The sequence below is a fragment of the Mytilus galloprovincialis genome, chromosome 9 (assembly GCF_965363235.1).
Source record: "Mytilus galloprovincialis chromosome 9, xbMytGall1.hap1.1, whole genome shotgun sequence".
NCBI lineage: Eukaryota > Metazoa > Mollusca > Bivalvia > Mytilida > Mytilidae > Mytilus > Mytilus galloprovincialis.
Genome location: NC_134846.1, coordinates 4,624,527 through 4,649,875, shown reverse-complemented (window position 1 = coordinate 4,649,875; position 25,349 = coordinate 4,624,527). Strand labels below are relative to the sequence as shown.

General features: G+C 33.3%; 1 protein-coding gene across 1 annotated transcript; it reads left to right on the top strand.

Moving 5' to 3' along the window:
* Window positions 1-16,304: 16,304 nt before the first annotated feature.
* LOC143046598 (uncharacterized) lies at window positions 16,305-24,613 on the top strand. Its single transcript, XM_076219749.1, has 5 exons — window positions 16,305-16,380; window positions 17,691-17,898; window positions 21,082-21,247; window positions 23,410-23,652; window positions 24,138-24,613. The coding sequence occupies exons 1-5, from the start codon at window positions 16,319-16,321 to the stop codon at window positions 24,338-24,340; spliced, it is 882 nt and encodes a 293-aa protein (XP_076075864.1). The 5' UTR covers window positions 16,305-16,318; the 3' UTR covers window positions 24,341-24,613.
* The last annotated feature ends 736 nt before the right edge of the window (window positions 24,614-25,349 follow it).

Here is a 25,349-nt window from a genome sequence, read left to right as displayed (position 1 = left end):
TCGCCATTCTTTTTGTTAATATATTTAACACAATTAATCAACTAATTCGTATATATCAGCTGATATAAAATTCGATTCTAAGTGACATTCCTTATCAATAAGGATTTATCTGAACATTAATGTGTTGTTTTAATTACAAACAGTTTAATACACACATTTCATGAACTATTGGTGAACTTTCGAAACCTGAGATAGTTATTTATAACGTGATACAGAGGATAAATTTCTACACATCTATTTCTTTTAATCGTACGTAAGTACATCAACTAAAACAATATGAGTGGTAGAAAGAGGCCACGTAAGCAAAACATTGATAATAGTAGAAATTGGCCAAAAGAAACATATCTGGAAAAATTAAAAGAGATGGGTATCGGGGTCAATGCAACGTGGAAGGTAGAAATGCTTCGCCAGTTGTATTTGGCTAATAAAACAAAAACTCCGTCTATAACAATTCCTGAAACATCTAATCAGCCTCCCGTTAATGAGTTGCAAAACTCTACAAATACGAATTTGAATGATCAAGAAGTAGGATTATATCACCCGTCAACGCTTCCTGTCGTTAATGATACGCATATTCATACGCCAGGTAACACACCTAATCTTAACAGTGAGGTACTCTTCAGGGAATCTGCGGCAGCCTTTACTTCAGCAACAGAAACTCTTTCAAATATCGCTAAGCTCTTGTTAAAAACTTCAAATACAGAAAATGTTACCGAAAAGGAAGTAACAACACCTACACTTGAATCTGCAATAAGATGTTCTAATAGCCGACCAACAGATTCCGCTCCCGAGGCTACATCGACAGGAAAAGTGTACTACGCCGAAGATCTCCCAAAGATGGATTTCGTTGCACCTTCCATCAAAAAGCAGATAATAGAAGGTAGGGACATTAACCTGGCTACATTATTGGCACCTAAATATGATATACCTCAAAACCAAACTATGCAGTCAAGGGGGTTTACCGTTGAGCTTTCGAGTAAGAAAGACGTAAGATTGGACCACAATCTTTCAATAGAAGAATTTAATAGGGCTTTCCGGAAATACCGTAATATTATGGGGAAAGCTTTCCCTCAGAGAAAAGTTGAATTGGAACAATATGAATCTGACATAAACGAAATATCACAAAATTACGGCCCATGTTTCTATACATATCACAAGATGTTTTCTGCTAAAGCAGCTGCTGCCATAGTTGAACACAATATTGTTATCAACTGGTCAAAGGTCGATGACAAATTGTTGAACCTTGTTACTCATAATGTTCAAAGCAGAGCATGTACTCACTGCGGGGAATTTGACCACACATCAAAATTCTGTGAAAAGGCAAAACACGGCAATCCAACTTTATCCCACGGGGCTACAAATATTCGTAACACAGATAAGAGGGGCAGACCGGTTTCAAGTATTGCAGGGGCAGAACTCTGCAATAACTACAATTACGGCACTTGCTATAGAAGGGAATGCAAATTCATGCACGCATGTAGTCAATGTGGGTCAAACGGGCATGGCATGAAAACTTGTAGTTTAGCCAAACAACAGACAAAACAACCAAGGTCAAACAATGAAACTGCAAAATTAGATAAATTATCCAACTTATCTAAAGCTTCACAAAAAGAAATGCCAAAGGCAAACATCTGACTAGATATGTCACCTATAAACGTAAACAGACTTGAATACGAACTTAAAGAACACCCAGATAAACATTTTGTTATGTATCTTTTGAATGGTATACGTTTCGGTTTTGATACATTAGTATCTATACTCGATTTACCTACGTTTGAATGTAAGAATTTACTTTCTGCCATCAGAGACCCCGAAAGTGTTGATATGCTTTTGAAACAAGAAATAGATAAAGGATATGTTAAAGGCCCGTTTAGTAGTCCACCTTTCGAAACTTACCGTGTTAGTCCTATTGGGATTGCAGAAGGCAAATATTCTGGCAAAAAACGTCTTATCCTTGATCTATCTTCTCCACACGAACATGAAACACATGAAAGCATCAATAGTCTTATAGATAAGGAGGTATGTTCGCTATCTTATGTAAAAATAGATGACGCAATAAGGGCCATCAAGCATTTCGGAAAGCAAACAATTCTAAATAAAACCGATATGACCGATGCATTCAAACAGCTAGGGATTCGTAAAGACCAGCATCACTTATATTGCATGAAATGGAAAAACAATTATTATTATTATGTAAGACTTTGTTTTGGTTCTCGCAGCTCGCCTTGCATCTTTGACAATCTATCACGGGCTATTTGTTGGATAGCAAAGGAAAATTACGGCATACCAGTTATACTTCATCTCCTAGATGATTTTCTCACTATTCAACCACCGGACTCTTGCGGATTTAGAACAATGGCGCTAATAACGCTTATATTCAATCGTCTAAATATTCCGATTTCTAAGAAAAAGACTGTAGGTCCCACTTGTACTATCGAGTATCTAGGAATCATACTAGACACTGTAAGTTTTGAAGCAAGATTACCTAATGAAAAGGTAGAAAGAATTTCAAATTTTATTGACAGTTTTCTGCATAAAAAATCGGTAACGAAAAGAGAATTATTACAACTGTTAGGACATTTTAATTTTGCGGCCAGAATTATTCGTCCGGGTAGATCGTTTGTCAGCTATCTCATTAAGTTATCTACAAAAGTTGATAAACTACATCACTATATATCATTATCAAAAGACTGTAGAACAGACTTAATCATGTGGCGAGATTTCCTAAAAGGCTGGAATAGAGTTACTTTCTTTTATGACGAACATATAACTTTAGCTAGTGACATTGAACTGTACACAGATGCGGCTTCTAACTTTGGTTTCGGAGGTTTTTTTCAAGGTAAATGGTTTAGTAGTACTTGGCCTTCTGAACTATCAACTTCACTCGATTCAGACATGTCCATGGCTTTTAGAGAACTGTACCCGATTGTTGTTGCATCTTTATTATGGGGGCACTTATGGAATAAGAAACGTATCATGTTCCACTGCGACAATGAAGCCGTTGTTAATATAGTTAACAAAGGAAGATCTAAAGTGCTAGACATTATGAAGTTAATGAGAACACTAACATGGCTATCCGTTAAACAAAACTTTACTATTCAATGTCAACATATTCCCGGAGTTAAAAATGTGATAGCTGACTCTTTATCTCGTTTTGATTTTCAGACCTTCCAAAAAGCAGCACCAGCAGCAGAGACAGTACCCACTCCGTGTCCGAAATCTTGGCAAGTAATGTGGAATTAAATGCAAAAGTTAAAAATTTAATTCACAACTCCATCGCAAGCAGTACGCGTTCGCAGTACGAACATGGATTTAAATCATACAAAAACTTTTTGTGTCTCTCCGGTTTTAAGTGGGATGATAAAACAGATATGCCACCTCTAACGGAAGATATTTTAATGCATTACGCTACACATTGTCACGAAAATCTTAAGATAAAATGTTCTACAATAAAAATGTACATTTGCGGTTTAAGATACATATATCTTCAATCCGGAGTACAGTGTTTATTCACTGACTGTTGCTCTTCAAAACTGCTTAGGTTAGAAAATATTTACAGAGGTATTAAAAAACAAGAAGTAAAGAGTTCCCGAAAAAGATTACCGCTAACTTATGATATAATTAAAAATATGATAACAACGCTTCATAAGGGAATATTTTCGCCATTTGTAACTGCACTTATTGAGGCAGCTTGTGTCGTTGCTTACTTCGGATTTCTCCGCTGTGGTGAATTAACCGTCAACACGGACTTTGATGCATCTTGCAATCTATGTTTAGAAGACATCACTTTCGAGGAGGATTACGCAATCTTACATTTAAAGACGTCTAAAACAGACCCTTTCAGAAGTGGAGTAAATATTTATCTTTTCAAAAACAATACTTCTGTGTGCCCGGTCAAATCGTTGATTAGATACCTCGATGTTAGAAGATCTAGATTCAGCATAGCTTGCAACTCTAGTCCGCTATTTGTTATGGAAAATGGAGAGGCTCTAACACGTACGTTTTTCATCAATCATGTTCGATCCATCTTGGAAAGTATCGGACTCAACCCATCTAATTACAACGGACACAGCTTCCGAATAGGAGCGGCAACATCGGTTGCATCAAAAATTGAAGATCACCTAATCAAGATTTTAGGTCGTTGGAGTTCCGAATGCTATACCAGATATATTCATACTCCAAAATCAACGATTAAGCAAGCCCAGCTAGCTTTGATATCCGATTAGTCTAGTTTTACTATTCAACTGTTTTCTTTGTAGAGTTCATGGAAAATATGTGCGCGATTCTATAGTGGCATAATAATCCACTGTTTAGAATGAGTGTTTTCTACAATTCAATATAATGAAATTTCAATTAAAAATTCAACTAAAAGTGGTGTACTTTTCCGGATATGATTTGAATATATTCTATTTTGAGCATCATGATAGTGTAGTATGATCATGTATATACTTCAGATTGTCAAAGTCATATGCTTTTATTTTTAAACTATACTTCGTGTTAAGACTAGTTATTACCCTTAATGAGTTATAATTTTCTTACTTAAAAACTGAATATTATGAATATGAAATTACTGACAACATCGAGAACAATTTCTTTAACAGTCAAAGAACTTCTTATATGCTATTCTTGCTGTTTTTGGTTCCAAAAACACTTTAATCGGAAGTGCTGGAAACTTCATTTCATAGTTACCATAATCTTATTTTTCATACTCCCTTCAATTTGGGGTCCATCTGTCTCATCGGCCTTATCAAAATATTCAACATCTGTTTTTGGGGTCATTTCGAGTTTTCACTCAAATCACAAATTTACGGGGTATTCAGTGGTCACTTACATCCTAACTTTAGCATAAGTCTTGCCAATATTTTCTGGCTAGAAAGCTCAGACAAAGGCTTATGCTAATTGTTTCGCAGATCGGCTCTCTCTGGCTTTCTACTATATCTTTGGCTACTTATCTGAATCACAGTTCAGATGCTTATCAATCACATGCTTTGGAACCAGGAGAGCGGATTGTGCATAATATAGTGTTTCTGTAGTAGCTTTAAACTAGATTAGACACTGGGCACTAACCAGCCGATCTGACTACTTTAAAGCTATGTTTGCAAACAAACCGCAGTTTGCCTACAACTACACTATTTCTATTTGTTTTTCAAAAAATTCGGATAAAGTGACCATGCACGCTAAATTGCTGAGACAGCCGTACGCCAAAAAAGTATTGTAAATAATTGTATATTGTATTAGTTAATATATTTTGTAGTTTAGCAATAAAATTATATTCCTAGCTTGTCTTGTGTATAAAATGAGAATTATGTATATAATTCAGGTTTATACAAGAGACGATTTGCCCCTTGCCGTTCCTCATTGCATTATCTACATTCAATTATTTTTAGCACGTGAAAACTATTTATAAATTTTCTTTGTTTACGTTGAAGGCATCGCCATTCTTTTTGTTAACCACCTTCCTCCCCTCCACCACCGATAGATTTTACTGTTACACATTATTAGCATGTCATATGGTTTATTTAGTGTATTTTTATATATAGATATCTATATATTATTATTATCATTTTTTTTTCTCATTGTTATAATTGTTGTCTCAGTTGAATGCTAATGTTTTCATACTGTTAGATCATGTGGGTCATTTCGAGTTTTCACTCAAATCACAAATTTACGGGGTATTCAGTGGTCACTTACATCCTAACTTTAGCATAAGTCTTGCCAATATTTTCTGGCTAGAAAGCTCAGACAAAGGCTTATGCTAATTGTTTCGCAGATCGGCTCTCTCTGGCTTTCTACTATATCTTTGGCTACTTATCTGAATCACAGTTCAGATGCTTATCAATCACATGCTTTGGAACCAGGAGAGCGGATTGTGCATAATATAGTGTTTCTGTAGTAGCTTTAAACTAGATTAGACACTGGGCACTAACCAGCCGATCTGACTACTTTAAAGTTATGTTTGCAAGCAAACCGCAGTTTGCCTACAACTACACTATTTCTATTTGTTTTTCAAAAAATTCGGATAAAGTGACCATGCACGCTAAATTGCTGAGACATTTCGAGTTTTCACTCAAATCACAAATTTACGGGGTATTCAGTGGTCACTTACATCCTAACTTTAGCATAAGTCTTGCCAATATTTTCTGGCTAGAAAGCTCAGACAAAGGCTTATGCTAATTGTTTCGCAGATCGGCTCTCTCTGGCTTTCTACTATATCTTTGGCTACTTATCTGAATCACAGTTCAGATGCTTATCAATCACATGCTTTGGAACCAGGAGAGCGGATTGTGCATAATATAGTGTTTCTGTAGTAGCTTTAAACTAGATTAGACACTGGGCACTAACCAGCCGATCTGACTACTTTAAAGCTATGTTTGCAAACAAACCGCAGTTTGCCTACAACTACACTATTTCTATTTGTTTTTCAAAAAATTCGGATAAAGTGACCATGCACGCTAAATTGCTGAGACAGCCGTACGCCAAAAAAGTATTGTAAATAATTGTATATTGTATTAGTTAATATATTTTGTAGTTTAGCAATAAAATTATATTCCTAGCTTGTCTTGTGTATAAATAATTACATAATCAAATTGTTTATTTCAACTTTTGACTTTATTTTAATTATAATAAATTTATAGCTTTTGATCAAATTATCTAATGTTTTTATTCAAGTGTTGCTTGTTCTCCTATTGTATTTTTTTTTATAACCATGGTTATTTGACTGTGATGACTGTATACACGATTTTGAACAATTTAAGCAAGTTATTCGGTTGAGGGACATATAAATTGCACTTAAAAGTCTGTTGTACATCTAGCAGAGAAGTATTGTGTATACCAACAATATCGTTTTTTAAACTCTGAATAATCGAGGGAAGACTATTTTCTCAATTACGTCTTAGGTTATTTGAAAGCTAAAATTATCTGAAAAAGAATTGATAATCTACACTGTTTGATGCTGAGTCACTTACATGGTCGATGTCTCTGCTGGTGGACTTTTAGTCCCCGATGGTTTAACCAGCCCAGTAGCCAGTACTGCGGTACTGTCATGAAAATACAGATTTTTTGTGTTATTAATAAAGGCAACAGTAGTATATCGCTGTTCAAAAATTGTAAATCTATGGACAAAAAACAAAATCGGGGAAAAAAACTAAAACGCATTAAATATAAGAGGAGAACAACGACACAACATTCAAATGTAACACACATAGCAACGGACTAAGCATTAGACTAAATCCGATGAGAATAACCAATTAAATTAAAATTTGCTGTTACAAAATGCTAGAAATTATTATAAATTAAGGAAGAGACATGTATTGTCGAAATTCGCATCTGGTGCAGGAAAATTGGTACCGTTAATGTTATCACTACCACTGGGTCGATGCCTCTGCTGGTGGACTGTTAGTCTCCGAAGGTATCACCAGCCCAGTAGCCAGTACCGGAAAATACGGATTTTTTGTGTTATTAAAATTTGCTGTTACGAAATGTTAGAAATCATTATAAATTAAGGAACGTATCTCCCTCTGATTCCTTTCACGGATTTGGCTATTCTTTTTGGACCTTTTGGATTATAACTCTTCATCTTTTATATAAGCTTTGGATTTCAGATATTTTGGCCACGAGCATCACTGAAGAGAAATGTATTGTCGAAATGCGAATCTGGTGCAGGACATTTGGTACCATAAATGTTATTGTTATTACATACAACTTTTATAAACTAGTAGTCGTAAACTTTCCTTCTCTTTTTAGGTTGTGTACTATCACAACCAAGCAGTCTATATCTTTTTGAATGGAGAAGGTGGATCATTTTTCAGAATTTGGTTCAAGAACTTTCGATATATTATCCAAAATTTAAGCATTGTCTTCTTTGCAGTAGTTGTAAGGATCACAAATCAATCTAAGTAGTTTTATTTAATTGACTCTGTTGCTCTCAGAGAAAATTTTACCAGCCGTTATCACTATTGTTTTCAATATAGGTTTTCTTAGAGCATCTGGTGTTTCACATTTAAGCAGGAAAAGCGATAATATTTCTTCTCTTTTTTTGGCATAGTTGACATGTTGGATCAACTACATTAGTATTGTATTTGGCTCTTTGGAATTGTAGGATGTATTCTCCTGTAACAATATTCAGTCCCGGTGGCAAATTTTCTTCTATTTCGGGGTCATAAGTGGTTATACTGACCATTGGATGACAATGACCAAGTCTGTATATTGGGTATAAATATTCTAAGCTAGTGAAATGTTCTTTCTCATCTAAGTTCTTTCTATGTCAGTATGCTTTAATTTTACTGACCATATTTCCCATGTTTCTTTAGTTGTTGCAATATGCAAATATTCCACAGGGTCCTTTAGTTGAAAGTTAAACTAAATTGTGTTTGAATCTATGAACTATGATTTAATTTTTAATTGACGATTGGCGATTTTCCATTGAACTGTTATTTTTTCCGAACATGAAATATTTCCAAGTAATGTTATGATTTTATATCAATTTCAGCATTTAAGATCCAGAAACGAAACATATAGCTGGGTCTGCAGCTGATATTCGTTAAGATAAGATTTGTTTAATCATTTTCTTGTAAAATATTGTAATACTTTCAAAGATTTGCCGTTGGTTATTATTATATCCAGTCTATATAGTAGGATGGGCATAACATAGGTAGATGGATATAGATGTAGATGGGTCTAGTCCATTTTCTCCATGCAAGTCACTTTCCATTAAACTGTGAAGAGCTCTTGCCTTCTTGATATTTTCCTCCGCTGTTACTAGTTGTGTGTTACAGTGTGTGTTTATTAAACTCATACATAAAAGTCAAACTCTAATATGATATGCTTACCAGTGACCTTGACTTAAATTTCAAGCCTCATAAACCAAGACGATTAAATCAAAAGACACTAGGTCTTTATAATATCAGGTTGATGAGCTAGATGTACCCCATCATGTGCGTAATATCAAATATAAGAGGTGAAAAACTTTCATAATATGTCAACGTTCACTTTCAAAGAAAACATATGCTTCACGACTTGTTTCAACTCATAAGTTAGAGAATATATTGTCAATATTTTCTACAATCTTCGAAAAGCAGTAAAACAAAAGCCAAATTAAATGAGGGTCGAAAGATAACAGAGGGACATTCAAACTCACAAAACTGAAATAAACTGACAACGTGATGCATTAAAAAGAAAAAGAAAAACAGAAAAACACCAGTTCACAAGAACATAACCAAGAAAATAGTAAGAATTGAGAATATGAATTTGATATTTGACCCTGACCCATTTTAAATTTGTTTAGACCAATGACAAAAAAAAAAACTATCACGTATAGTCTGTCAGTAATTAATAAAAAAAAATCAAGTTCGGAGAAAGAAATAAATCTCATATGGAATCTCTTTACCGCTTCGGTCAAAATTAATAAAACATACTAAGGAAATAACGAACGATTTGAAAAAATAAATTTGTCAGTTACTTTACAAAGGCAATTACAATCAAAACCAAGGAGTAAACAAAGACTCACAAAACCGAAGGACATCTACTTCAACAGTTATAGATAATAAATAAGAAACAACACGAACTCCACTAAAAACCGGGAGTGGAATCAGGTGCTCCGGAAGGGTAAGCATTTCCTGCACCGTATACGGCACCCGTCGTGTTATTTGTTTGTTTAGTTCGGTAATGATAGAAGGTTATTATGACTGAGCAAGAATATCAGTTATGATTCCTTACACAGTTTTGTCATAATGGTATTTAAACTACCATCAGTAGTCATTTCGAGAAGAATGTCTAAATATGAAGCAGATTAATCTGTGTCGGTAGTATCTTTAATTTCAAGTTCACTTGGATATACTAAATGTAAAAGAAGGACGAAAGATACCAAAGGGACAGTCAAACTCATAAATCTAAAACAAACTGACAACGCCATGGCTAAAAATGAAAAAGACAAACAAACAACAGCACACACGACACAACATAGAAAACTAAAGAATAGACTACACGAACCCCACCAAAAAACTAGGGGTGATCTCAGGTGCTCCGGAAGGGTAAGCAGATCCTGCTCCACATGCGGCACCCGTCGTGTTGCTTATGTGATAACAAATCCGGTAAATAGTCTAATTCGGTAGGTCACATTCATGAAAGGGAAGGGGATTGTAGTTACCACGTAAGGACCATACCCGATATCATTTGTTAAACGGTTATTCCATAACGGTCAACCAACTCGTGATGGCGTCCGTAAAATTTACGAAGGGATGATTTCAACGTCACCATTTGAAACTCTTGGTTTAATTGCTACCTTGTGAGCAGCAACCCTCTATCAAGAAAATCATGATAGGAAATGCAAGCACGGGAATATCGTATCAATTGGGAGATATATACCCCGTATGCAGGTGCTGCTGGAATTTTGCTACTTAGAAATGGTAAGTTCACAATTTGAAAGCTGAAATCATCTCTTTTGTCGTAAAGTTTTATTTTCAACCGACCCTCATTGTCAATTTCTAGATGTAAGTCAAGATATGTGATCACTGAATCTATTATTATTAAGAGACAGTACATGATCAACATACTGAAATGTGAAATTAAAAGACTGGGCTAATTTCTTTTCTCCTATCTGTAACAAATCTGCAAGAAAGGGAGCGCATTTCGTACCAATTAGGATTCCAATAGTCTGTTGGAAGACCAAACCTCTAAATTCAACAAGACAATACCAATGAAAACCATGGAGTAAACAAAGACTCACAAAACCAAATTTACATCAATAGTTATAAATAATAAATAAGAAACAACACGAACTCCATTAAAAACCGGGATTGAAATTAGGTGCATGCTCCGGAAGGGTAAGAATTTCCTGCAAATCAACAAACATTTTGTCAATTAAAAAGTCCAGCATGGCAGTGATATCCTCTTCGGTGTATTTTTTGGTTTACTCTGTATGACTTTTCACAAAGTAAGCTAAATTCCTGCCCAAAACTAGATATTTAAAGCGTCTAGTGTCCTTTTTGTTAAAGAAACATAAGCTGGCGAGTTTTTTTTTAGTCGAGCTTTAAGTTTAGTATTTGGAATAGTGGTGTAAAGAGCTGAAAAATCAAAGGTTTAATGTTGGTACTATGATTTAATGATAGTTTGTAAATTCACCAGTAACTCTTTTGAATTTTTCAGTATCCCTATCTGATTAACACCACTTTTTGAATATGCCGTTTCGGAATATTTCTGAAGTCCTTCCTTGACTGCAGTAAGTATGGCAATAAGAACTTTAGAAAGAATTAGACATAACAAGAAAACGAGTGTCCGGATACATGGATAAGTATTCCGGAACAAGGTGTCAGTGTCAGTTGCGAAGCGTACGTTACTGTTCGATATCATGTACTAAATTAAAATATCTAAGCGACATCCTAAAATCAACCAAACAGCACAGGAAAGAAATGTAGGAAGAAAACAAGCAATAATCAGAACCAAATCAAAAGGGGTTTTCATGATAATTTCATAAATTGGAATGACCTAAACATGCTTAATATAATTATTGGTAAGCACATTGTTTTTTTCTAGTAGACATAAACAAATTATAATTGCTGATATTGCAAAAAAAACATCAAATTTGTCATTGGCATTGGTAATAATATTTTTAGTGTCCAATGCTCTTCAACTTCGTACTTTATTTGTTTTTTGTTATTTTGTTTTATTCAAGCGTCACCGATGGGTCTTTTGTAGACAAAACATGCGTCTAAAGTAAATAGCATTCATTTACAACCACTAGGTCTATGCAACTGCTGATGTTGATTTAATTTCGCTGAGGTATTATTAAGGTTATTAAAATTAAGTTGTAAAGAGTATAATACCTTTTTGTATTTTATTAAATTTAGTAATCAGCAACCAACATTAAAGAATCATACAGAGGGATCACTGTTCATCCCGTTTTTCAACACATAACATAATAATTATCAAAGGTACCAGGATTATAATTTAGTAACTTCTTACAATTTATTATCTTAGTTATTTGGTATATTTAAAGCTTTACCATGATTAAGTACAAATTGGTTTTTTTTCAAATTAAACTGTCATTAAAAGAGTAAGAGAGTATGTTATGTTACCATCGTGAGAGGCCAATTGAGTTAATTCATATAATTAATACATGTTTATTATATAAGACTACATGATATAGAACTGCACATGTTATAAAACCCCAGTGTGTTATAGATAGATAAAGTCAATGAACTTTAAGCACGTGTAACTGTTCAATTGTCAATCAAGATAAGATAGGCGGAGTATCTATAAACGTAAACATTGACCAGATGATATAGCAACATCATTACAACCCCCTCTTGAGACAAGCAATTAATTTAACACAGTTCATTAAGTCACAATGAAAGTCTAGCCAGCTTGTGTTGTATGTTGAATCTAATTAACTACGATAAATATTTACAGACAGCATGCAATTTAACGATCATACGAAATTACTTTAGAAAATCACATGTTGATCAATAAAGAAAATAGAGAAAATGATTTCTGGAATAAGTTATAAATGTATACTGAATTAAATAATTTTGATGAACAAATTTGAAGAAATTGTGATTATCTATTTAAATAATTTCATACAAACGTAAGGTCAGGATAGACTCTCCTGCCTTTTCCTACTCGATAAATCTGAGCAAGGGCATTATTCTGTCCCTTACGGCACTACTCAGATTTCCTTAAGAATTTAACACTCCTCTATTAGTCGAGTAGGTCTTTTGACAGATCTTTCACTTCCTCTAACAGACGATGGTTCTGTAGATTGTTCATCAATTATATTGTCGTTGTGATTGTTTTCATTTGCTTTTTCTAAAGATGTTTGTTTGATTTTGTCCTCTTTTGTTTTCATTAAATGTTTTCTGTTTCTTTTGAAATTTGTCCTTCTTGTGTTTCAATCACATATGAGTTCGGAGTGTTATTATTTTTTACAACAGTTCCTTGGTCCCATTTTCTTATCGGCTTGTGCTAGAATCGAATAGTGTCATCCGGTTGTAATTCAGGTAATGGTTTTGAACTTTTATCGTAATATTGTTTTTGGTCCATTTTTTGTTGTTTCATTTTGGTTTGCGTGTTCTTCAAATTACCGCATTTTGGTTTCAAACGGTTCTTTATTGCCGGAATAGTTGTCCTCAGTCTTCTATTAATTAAAAGTTGAGCTGGTGACTCAATATTTTCCAACGGCGTATTTCTGTATTTTAACATAGCAATATACGGATCTTTTCCGTCCTGTTTAGATTTGCTTAGCATTTTCTTGACGCTTTGAACGAATCTCTCGGCTAATCCATTGAACTGTTGATAGTGTGGACTAGACACTGTGTGTGTGAATCCCCATGATTCTGCAAATTGTCGAAATTCAGCTGATACGTATTGCGATCCTGAATCACTTCGGACTTTTGTTAGTATGCCGTGTCTCGCAAAAACTATGCAATGATTAGGTAATTGTTATTGTTCCAATAAAAAATATCGGTACCAATTGTCATCCACGGTAGATCCGGACATTCACTTTCTGACATCGGCTCTTTTGAGTTTGATCTTCTACTTTCTAAGCACACACTGCATTTCGAAATAAAATCAGTAATCTGTGCATTAATGCCTGGCCAAAAGATAGTCTCTTGCTAATTGTCGGGTTTTTTCTATTCCCAAATGTCCTTCGTGTAGTTTGTTGAGAATATTCTTTCTCATACTCGCTGGTATAACTATCTTTTCTCCTTTTAGGATAGTTCCATTTATGTTTGATAATTCATCCCGGAAATTCCATTATTCAAAAACCGCCTTGGGAACCTCGTTTTTCTCATCTGACCAGCTGTCTACTATTAGCCTGGTCAGTGTTTGTAAGGTACCATCCTTTGACGTTTCTTCCGTTATTTGATAAAGATTTCTATTAGACATTGATGTATTTCTTATGACCATGTTCACGAAACACTCTATATCATTTTCCACTTCATTATTTGTGTTGCTCTTTTTCGGCGCTCGCGATAACATGTCTGGAACTATTAAATCCTTCCCTGGTATGTACTTCAGTGAGAAGTCATATTTTTGTAACCCCAGTAACATCCTCTGTAGTCGTGGCGGAGCACACCCTAGAGATTTTCTCACAATCATCTCTAACGGTTTGTGGTCAGATTCAACATTTATGTGTTTACCATACGTGTAATCATTAAATCTTTCCAATCCAAATAGTACACCAAGTAATTCTCTTTCTATGTTGGCATATCTGCTTTAGGCATCTGTCAATGATGCATATGTAACAGGTTTATTGTCCTGTATCATCATTGCCCCTAGGCCGCATTGGGATGCATCACAACTTACAGTAACTGGTTTTGACACATCGTAGAAACTTAATACTGGATTCCTAGTTATAATGTCTTTAAGTTTCCCAAATGCTTGTTGCTGTTCATGTGTCCAAATGAATTCGTTTTCTTCTTTTAACAGCTTTCTGATAGGCTCTGTAACTGCTGAAATATTCGAAACAAGCTTTGCTAAATAATTAATTGTCCCTAGTAGTCGTTGTATTCCTTTTTTGTCTGTTGGAGCCGGCATTTCTTTGATAGCCCGTATTTTTTCCTGATCGGGTCTTACTCCATCTGCGCTTAGGGTATGTCCTATGTACGTCACCTCTTTTACTCGAAACTTGCATTTTTCGGCATTTAACGTAAGTCCAACCTCTTGACATCTGTTAAGAACTGAGCAAAGTCTATCATCGTGTTCCTTTCGCGTTGTTCCCCACACTAAATATCGTCGATACCAGTTTCAACTCCTTTTAAGTTTTCAAACAATTGTGACACTCGTTTTTGAAATACTTCTTGTGCCGATTTAATTTCAAAAGGCATTCGTAAGAAGCAATACTCCCGAATGGAGAGTTAAACGTAGTAAGGAGCTGGCTTCATTTATCTATGCGTAACTGCCAATATCCACTATTACAGTCTAGTTTACTTAGATATTTAGCACCTGTCAGTCGTGTGGTTATGTCCTCTTTTGTTGGTAGCGCAAAATGTTCTCTTTTTATCGCTTTATTCAAATTTCTTGGATCTAAACAAATCCTCAACTTTCCTGTTTTCGGCTTTTCTACAACAACCAACGAATTCACCCAGTGTGTTGGTTCGTCGACCTTTCGGATTACTTCTTTGTCTTCCATTTCTTTTAATGTACCTTTGAGCTTTTTTCGAAGTGCGGCGGGTACCTTTCTCGGCGGGTTTATTACAGGATTGACGCTTGAGTCTATTTTGATATGGTACGGTTTTTCTAGACATCCTAAGCCTGTAAAGACTTTCGGAAACGATTTGACTGGATCGTCAACGTCTGCTTGTACCGTCATAATAACATAAATAAGACCTAACTCATTTGGCGCCTTGAATCCTAATAGCGGAGATTGGTTTGTGTCCGTCACAAATAATTCACAGTTTTTGTCTTTTAAATACAACGAACATGTTCCTATGACTTTGAGTTAATCTCCTAAATAGCAAGTAAGAGAAGTCGAAGATTTGCTTAATTTGACGTTTGACAATTTCTTGTAAATTGAAAGCGGTAAGATGTTGACTTGAGCACCAGTATCGATTTTGAATTGTACTGTCTTACCTTGCAATTTGAATGATGTAAAACAAGCATTTTCCTTGATTTCCGTTTTTCTATTTACTGCCCCTACGAAGTTTTTTTTACAGGATTGACGCTTGAGTCGGCGTTGCCTCGCGCCATTACAGACTTCCTCTACCATTATTACAGACCTTGGACATATAATAGGACCATTATAAAAACACCCATTCATTAATACTATAATAATAGTAAAAAAATATCAGTGTTTATTTCAGATAATACGATATACAGTTTAGATTCACACACAACATTAAGGGTTCGCTTATGTTGAAAATCAGCCATGTCATAACAACTCTACTAGGCACCAATGTTTTAAGCTGTAGCATACCATGTATACATTATGTGGTATTGATTCATTTTAGTGGCATTTATACCTTAACATTCTAAATTAATTCTTACGAATCAACAAATTGAATGTAAAAGTGACCTTGCGTTCATCGATTTAAAATCACTTAAAAATAAATTCATTTGAGAATTTAAAATTCAATTAATTATATGCAAATAGTCAAGCTTGCCCCCATTTATATTATATGACTAAGATAATGCTTAATCAAAATGAAGCCGACGTCGTTCTATTTACTTTCAGAAAAACCACAATTATTAGTAACTACTATTACCTTTGTAAAGTTAATTTAAATTGAATTTATTTGAGTATTCAAACATGTTGAAGGATTTATATTTGAGGTTATAAACATTTATAAATCAAATGTATATCGTATGAATTGAATTGACACAGATGCATCGTACAAACCAAAGATACGTTATAACTGCAGACAAGATGGGTTACTATTATTACAGGTATGTTAAACTACTTATATTTTAAAATATGTCTGAACAATTTATTGCCAATGTGACATCATTTGTTTTCTAACTATTTGTATATTTAAATAAAACGAAAAATGTAAAATATAATAGAGTAAAAAGTAAAACCACAAATATGCTGAACTCTGCGAAAAATTCAAGACGGATAGTCCCTAATCATGCTAATCAAATGGCAAATTCAAAAGCTTAAACACATCAAACGAATGGTTAACAACTGTCATATTCTTCACTTGGTACAGACATTTTCTAATGTAAAAAATGGTGGACATTTCATAATGTAAAAAACGGTGGATTGAACCTGATTTCACAGATTACTAAACCTCTCACTTGTATGAGAGTCAAGTCATATTTCATTATATTGAAAACGATGCCTGAACAAAACAAAGAGATATATTAAGTAAAAAAGTCATAAATAGGGGCACAGCAGTCAACATTGTGTTATAATCTAAATACCTAAAAAAAAAAGAAATATGTAAGAAAGAAGCACAACATGTCATATAGACCAGGCATATTGATAACATTAAAGGCAAGAATTCACAATTTACTTAAGTACAACAACACAAATAACGGGATGTATAGGTACAGAGCAAGGTCATATATGTATCAAAGAAACATAAAAAGACATATAAAACAAGCACAAAGCAAAATTGAACGACAAGCATACAAACATGTTGTACAATAGCACAATAAGGGGATGTATAAGAACAGAGCAACGCTATATGAATCGACACCAAAAGGCATACAGACATTGCACATTTGCAAACATGAAAGACAAGTATACGAGAAAACATAATGACAGGATGTTCAAGTACACCAAGTATCTTAATCATGATAACCATAAAAACATAGACTTATTTCATAAAAAGTAAAAAAGTTATATCAAGTCAGGAATATGACAGTTCTTGTCCATTCGTTTTTGGTGCGTTTTTTTATTTGATTTTGCCATGTGATTATGGACTTTCCGAATTGATTTTCCTCTAAGCTCAGTATTTTTGTGATTTTACTTTTTATCCCACATTTTTCAACTTCATTCATTGCTTTAACATTGACTCTTGCAAAAGTATGCCGAAAAATGTGAATCATCATACATAAGTAATTATTTTGTTTTCAACATGGCACATATAAAATAATAAAATATATGCATAGCAATTTCTAAAAGACAGTACTAAATAGTTTCAAAAAGAGAACAAGCTATTTACATTATTTTTCAAATTAATTAAGCTTGAACACACATTTGAATTTCAAAGCAATAACATATCTTAATAGAACTTGATTAATTTAAACAGAGTTATGGTGTTAGGAGTAACTTTGGTGTTTTGGTATGCAGCTGAGATGTCATGTTCTGTTCGTTTAGTATTTACTAGCAATTCCCCATGGCGACAGGACAACCATTATAGATCAGAAGCAACATGTGAATACCAACTTAATAAAGATTACACAACATCAGAACTGAAGATAAATGTGACTACAGAATTGCCCACATATTACATCGAAGTAAGTGTCCTTTTTAGCTGAAGATAGTATGTACAATATATCCATTGTTATAGGATCTGTTTTACGGATATTTTTTTTCTTTTTAAAAGACCTAATCTCTTTTCTGTAATTATGATACCACTCAGTACAGAGCTAGATAGATTTACACATACGCAGAGCAAAGTAAACTTTGTCACCCCCTGGGGTAATAGAGTTCACACTAGGTTTCTATGATATTTAAGTTTGTCAGTCATATTCTTGTGTAGTTTAGTGGTTCTGTATTGGTATTCGAAAAAAAAAATATTAGAACACACTACTTCTAACTGTTTGATATCTATACCAGAAACAATACGGACTCTATTGATGCATACCATCGCGTTTCATAGAAGATAACAGGAAATTCCTTAAACATTTGAAAGTATAACGTAACAAAAAGTCTGAAACGAAGTGTCCAAGTTGATACACTACATATTATTATTGTTTACTTATTTGAGAATAATGCGGTAGAGTAAATATTTGTATTGTGGCACATATACTAAATTACATAAGGATCATCAAAGCCTCTGCTGGTAGACTATTAGTCCCCGAGTGTATCACCAGCCAAGTAACCAGTACTTCGGTAGTGGCATAAAAATACGGATTTTTTGTTATTAAAATTTGCTGTTACAAAATGATAGAAATTATTATAAATGAAGGAATGTATCTCCCTCATGCAAAGCTCTGATTCCTTCATGGATTTGGCTATACTTTTTGGACCTTTTGGATTATAGCTCTCCCTTTTATATAAGCTTTGGATTTCAAATATTTTGGCCACGAGCATCACTGAAGAGACATGTATTGTCGAAATGCGCATCTGGTGCAAGAAAATTGGTACCGTTAATTTTATTGAATATGTCGTTACATTATTTATTACTCTGTATAATGGCACGACATGTAAACTCAGGGTAATAAGCATTGATTTAAAATTGTGAATTGAAATGGAGAATATGTCAAATAGAAAACAACCCTGCCAAAGAGCAGACAACAGTCGAAGTTCACCAATGGGTTGTCAACGCAGATGGAAAATCCCGCACCGGAGGTGGGCCTCAACCGACCCTTAAATAAAATTGTGTACTAGTTCAGTACAATTTAACGTCACACTAAACTATAAAACATTAGATTACATAAAAAACGTAGATGTACAAGACTAACAAAGGCCAGAGGCTCCTGACTTGGGACATGTACACAATTCATTAGGATGTAAAAGCGTTGACCGAAGTACATTTGCCTTTCACTCTAAAAATGTACGCATGGTCAACACGTTTACAGCCGTTTGAAATAACCAAAACAGAATTCAATACCCATAATTACGTTTTCTCGCTATAATCTTAAAAAAAATCAAATTTTATCATTTATTTCTTTAATTAACCAGTGCACTTTTTTGTGATAGCGCGTTTCATCATAAATGTTAAGCTTCATTGGGATATGATGGTGAATTTAAGTATGATGCATAAGCGTTGTTATCCAATCAAAATAATGTATTTAAAATTTTCAGAATCATAACTGTAATGTAATTATTAGTAATACATCATTTCCATAAATCCAGCCGTTACTTTTCTCTTTGAATGGTTCGTCTTGTGTCATTTTGGGACCTTTGGCTGGTGTTTTGTATATGCGACTTTTGGTGTTTCTTTGTATCTTATAACTTGACTGTGTACTTTAAAATAGCCCGTCAGTATGTTATTGCTCTATAATATGTCATTATGATATATTTTTATTATGAATTAGAAAATACGTTGAACCGCAAACGTCAAAATCATTCAATCGCGTAGTGGAATGAACTATTTGTGGATTCTTATAAATTCCATAGAACTTTTGGACTATTTTAAATCTCGGTCTATTTCTGAAATTAATTCTGACATACTTTTGATTTTTTTACCCGGTATGCTAACATTGTCCATGTGAAATTTTAAAATTGTTTGTATAAATATTGAACGACAAAAATATGGAACGTATAAAATTTTCTGACGTCAGACACGCGAATCGATGAATCTTTTTGTAGTTAGATGTTTTGTGTTCTGTTAAATTGTTCCTTTTAAAATTGTTACACGATGATGACTGATGGACCCATATTTTGACTATTTTATTTATTATGTCTGTTTAGTTCATGCATCATTTAGTAAATATAACGGAATTGTATGGACTGTCAACAAAGTGAGAGGTTTAGCGCTATAAAACTAGGTTTAATCCACCATTGTCTACATTTAGGTACTTGCGTTTTGCTATTATATTTTGTTGCTGAGGTGATCGAGAATCATATATTCATTCGTGTTTATATGATTTTTATATATGATGTTTAAAATAGTAATAATGAACATTTAAATAATGTAGGCGTGTACCAGTTTTAAAATGAACCGATACAGTGACTAAATGCCTAAGAATATCACACGCTAATGAGTGTTTTAAAAATTGCTGTTATGTTTTTTTTTTGGTGTCTATTCACCTAAAATTTCGTTTAACAAATTAGCTTCATCGACGGGACTATACATTTTATATATATATATATAGTTCATAAAACATCTGCAATGCAACAGAAATTCGCGAAATAACCATTTTTGAACCTTAACTGCACACAGATTTTTCTGTGTTGTTTGTCCTTTGAATTATTTGAGTATTTTTTTTTGCAGTGTACTAATCAATGCTAATCTACATTGAAAACGTGCGTGATGATTTGAAAACACTTTTAAAAACCTGTCTTCTTCTTTATAGTTTATGCTTTCCTTATGGAACTTAGTGCCATTGATATCTTTTTTGAGTGAGAAATATATTTAAATTATTTACAGAGCCCTTTAAACATAATATAACGAGCCAAAATGATGACTTATATGTAGTTTTTGTATCGTTAAGTTTGTTTCTCTGTCTAATTTACAAAAAACACATACATTTTCTTTTTTCTATGCTATATGAGGATTTTTTTCATCAAATAGATTCAAATCATAACTATATGTTTCTTAGAGCATGTTGAGGGCGTGTATGTCAAGCTCTTACCAAACAACTGGCATCATAAAAATCAATATAAAATGACGATACAAATTCGAAAAGGAACCACGGCAATCCTTAGAAACGACAGAAATATCCATGCAATAGTGTGAAATTAAAATCATATACAAATGTTTATATTAAGCAAACCAATTAAATATTATAACTTTTATTATTTTTTTTTAGTTATTTAGCCAGATGAGACTATTACAAACAATTATAAACAGTAATACCTACATAATAGACAATGTATATCAAGTCGGTCCTGGAATCTATCAAGCCAAATTTCAGTTCGACCATCACACAAATGATCCACTTAGTGGTTATTGTACAAGCAATGCTGGTTATCAAGGTACGTCGTTCAAGATCACATGTGCATTTGTGTTTGTTTGTTTTGTGAACGCATAATGTTTGACTTGCCATTTTCCGTTTATACAATTAACCGTTATCTTGGTCTAATAGCAAACTTATACACACATAAATGAAATATACAGGCTGATGGGTGCTGTTTTTATATTACATATATATCTTCATAGTGTGAAAGTCATGGATTGTTGTATTACCCATTTGATTAATCTCATAATGTCACGCACGTTTCTCACTAAATGACTTCTTTCATTTGCAAAATCCATATTAAAACACAGACTAAGATCTGTAAACTGTTTTTAGTATTCACAAATAATGGATAACATTTTATTGATTAATATTTTTTGATTTGTATTAACTATTTTCTAAGTCTCAGCTTTTCATTGTATTGTATTGCTTACAAAGACTAGATTATACTTTGCTCGTTTTCTATTCTGATAAATTTGATACATACCACATATTTTGGAATGTGTGTATCATTATGATACATGCTGAGGGCATTTCAGTCACGTTTAGTGCTTTAAAAGTTAAAGACCCTAACTTGACATGTCATTATTGAAATCTTCACCGTTTTTCCCCTTATCTACTATACTTATATCGAGTATAGATTTTGAATTTGAAATAATCCTTTCGTATGTTTTACGGACGCCATTACGAATTAGTTTTCCGTAATGAAAAATTTGTTTCACAGATGATAGTGGACATGTTCTTAAGGTGGTACCAAACACCTTGACTAAACTTTATTTTTCTCGTTTAATTTTCATAAAATTTTGACAAAAATATAAAAATGAAAAAAAAATTGAACTAACTAATTTATCAGAAAAATTACACTGGTTATATAGCAGTTTGACAACCACTAATTTTGATCATTGAGAAGCTTAATTTTCACAAATTAACCGATGTTATTCAAACGTTTAGCTGATTTTACAGAGTTATCTCCCTGTAGTGTTAGGTACCACCTTAATGTCGAAACCACAATCCCGTCACCTCGTTTCCCGTATGTGACCTATCGAACTAGACTCACATGTATGTCTAGGTTTGTACTTACATGAGCAAAAGAAAGATGGCTACTTACGAAAAAAGATCTGCTAACAATGTCGGAGCACCTGATATTAACCACCATTTTGGTGAGGTTTGTGTTGCTCGGTCTTTAGTTTTCTAGGTTGTGTTTTCTGTATGTTTTTCGGTTGGTCTTTTTTCTTTTTGAGTCAGCTTTTTATTACCTAAGAGTTTGAATGTCTTTCTGTTATCTTTCGCCTCTCCTTTCCTATAACATGGGTTGTAATATCCGAGTTTCTACTCAAAAGGCTAAATTCGTGTAATTATTTTTTTCCGCTTTAAAACTCCCTAAAGATGAATTTGTTATTGAAGTAGGTCACTACATGTCTTTTCTAGATCAGCAGTAAAAAACCTCGGTACATAGGGGTGTCCGATTGGTTGTTCGGGATGTATCAAGCAATTAGCCACGTCCGGTCAGAATGGGAACGTGAATTGCTATGCTTCGTGTATAGGGTGTGTCACACTCTGTACACGTTAAGTACCATTGCAACAACTGTTATAGGGGACCGTAGAAGCCTTGTTGCAAGGCTTAATATAAGTCTCTATCACACATACTCGTTAGCAGTCAAAAATGCTACGGCTTGCACACCATGTGACCTCTTTCACCACACCTACCTGTTATATATATTGTTTCTTTATTCCCGTTATTAAATTAAACAAGCAGTTAGTTAGCCCGCGTTAAAATCAGTTGCGTTACAGGCATGAAAATAAAGTTTGACTTGTAGTGTAGTATGCATCAATACGCTACGAACAATGGTATGAAAAATGTAAACCTTACAATTATTCTAAACATTCAGAAAGGTTGTCTCATGATGAATTCCCGCAATTTTGCACAATAAAACCTCATCAATACATGGTAAAAACTAAAATGGATGGCTAAAAACATAATTTCAAATATCGTAAGCTAAACATACAACAGTCGTAATTACACATCTAAATTTAATCTCTTACTTTCTATTGGTTTTGTGTCTCAAAGACGAAAATCTATATACGAAGGTACCGGTCAACTTTAACACTTTATTTTGTAATATTGTTGACATTATAATAAAGTTTGACCTGGAATATATAGGAACGTTTTTTCTCCTAAAGCACAAATAGATCAATACACTACACCGATACTGTATACCAGTGTCAGTGACAATAGCATTACTACAAACAACATGATGTATACCAGTGGTAGTGAAAATAGCATAACTAAAAACAACCTGTACTGTGGCCAAGAAGATCTGGTATGCGTTTGTCGAAAGGTTGTTAATTCAACAACTTACGAGAACACGAAAGCTATTAATTTGATTGAAGATTTGAGAATTGATAAAAAGAAAACCGCTCTAGGTAAATATACTTAATTTGTTAAACATTTGGCATCAAAGTAGTTGCTTAGCCTTTCTGTTAATTAATTTAATAAACAATTCTCATTGATAATGATGATTCTTTTTATTGAAGTGTCATGTATTGATTACAAATTATACAATAATACAAATATACTAATATGACACAATAATGAAAATTACATACATGTACAAAAATAAACTGGATGAATAAAATGCAGTCCTAATTTATAAAACTAGCAATTACAAAAAGATGCCAGATATAGGCTGAATTTCAAGGCAATTTTTTTTATAACAAGTTGTAAACATACATTTAGCGAAACAATGTATGTATATTGAAGGGGTGTTTGTAATAGAACAATTAATTCCTCGTCAATTTCTTGATAAACGTACGAAACAAAACAACATTGATGATTTTTTTTTTAATTAAAACAATTATTCTATTTATATTATATATGCATCACATTCAGACAGATTGGTTTCTTTCAGCAAGAAGTAAGAAAATCAGTGCTACAGATACCAGAACATCAGTCAAAGCTATAGGAACTCTGGGAGTCCTAATAATTACTTTCTCTGTCGGAATGATAATACTTAGTGATGCAAATACATTGATCAATTCTGCAAAAAGTTTAAGATTTATTCAAAATTATCGAAAGTACAGGTTGAGAGGGATTTCCAAACAAAACCATTAATAAAATCTATTTCGATGGCAAACTAAATGGTCAGTTAATATACATTTGTATTCAAAGATTTAGAAGCCAACACATGGATATTAATGCATTATACACACAAGTTGAAAGATACCAAGACAGACTTTTTAAACTAATAAGTCGAAAAATATTTTATATCGCTGTTAATATTTTTTTCAAATTATTTTATGTAAATAATTTAAGATTAAAAATCAGGTTAACTGAACGGATACTGAAATGACAATGTAATCCATCCAATTTAAATGATTAGCCTATTATTACCTACATTGAAATTTATTTTTGACATAACACAATGGCTTTTATTTAATATATCAATACAATTGACACTACATACAAAAAATATGAACGGCAAAGACATTGAAATACGGTTGACAATAACATAAACATTAAACAAAAAGCTTATTTTAAGTTAAGTAAGCTATAAAAGCATGTTTCATCCATCATTTTCTACATAAGAAAATATCTGTCCAAAGTCATGAATATGACAGCTGTTATGCATTCATTTGAAGTGTTTGATCTTTTGATTTTACCATTTGACAGTTCATGTTTGAACTTTCCTCAGATTTCGGTATTTTTTAAAGTTATCGTTTATGGTATGTTTTAGGTTGCATGTTTGTTTTTCTTCAACATTCGTTCAGAGTCTCGTTTGCAATCATCGTCAATCGTTTTATAAATTTGTCTTACTTTCAGTGTGATTATAATTGTAAAATACATGTACTTCCTGCTTAATTTTTATTTTGTTGTATACAATAACCTCATACGATGTTTTATTGATCGATGTTTGGTCTTGTATTCAAATTGTCTTAAGTGTTTTATTTTATTTCTATTCAATAGATGAATTTTGTAAATTTTCTATCATTTTCACATTTTTATAATATTTTTGGAACTCCCTTTTCTCGCAAAAATAAAACAACATAGGGTAAAGACTTCAAATGTTTAAGGATTTGTCACTTTAAACTTGCTTATTTTATAAAAATATGTAACAAACTTT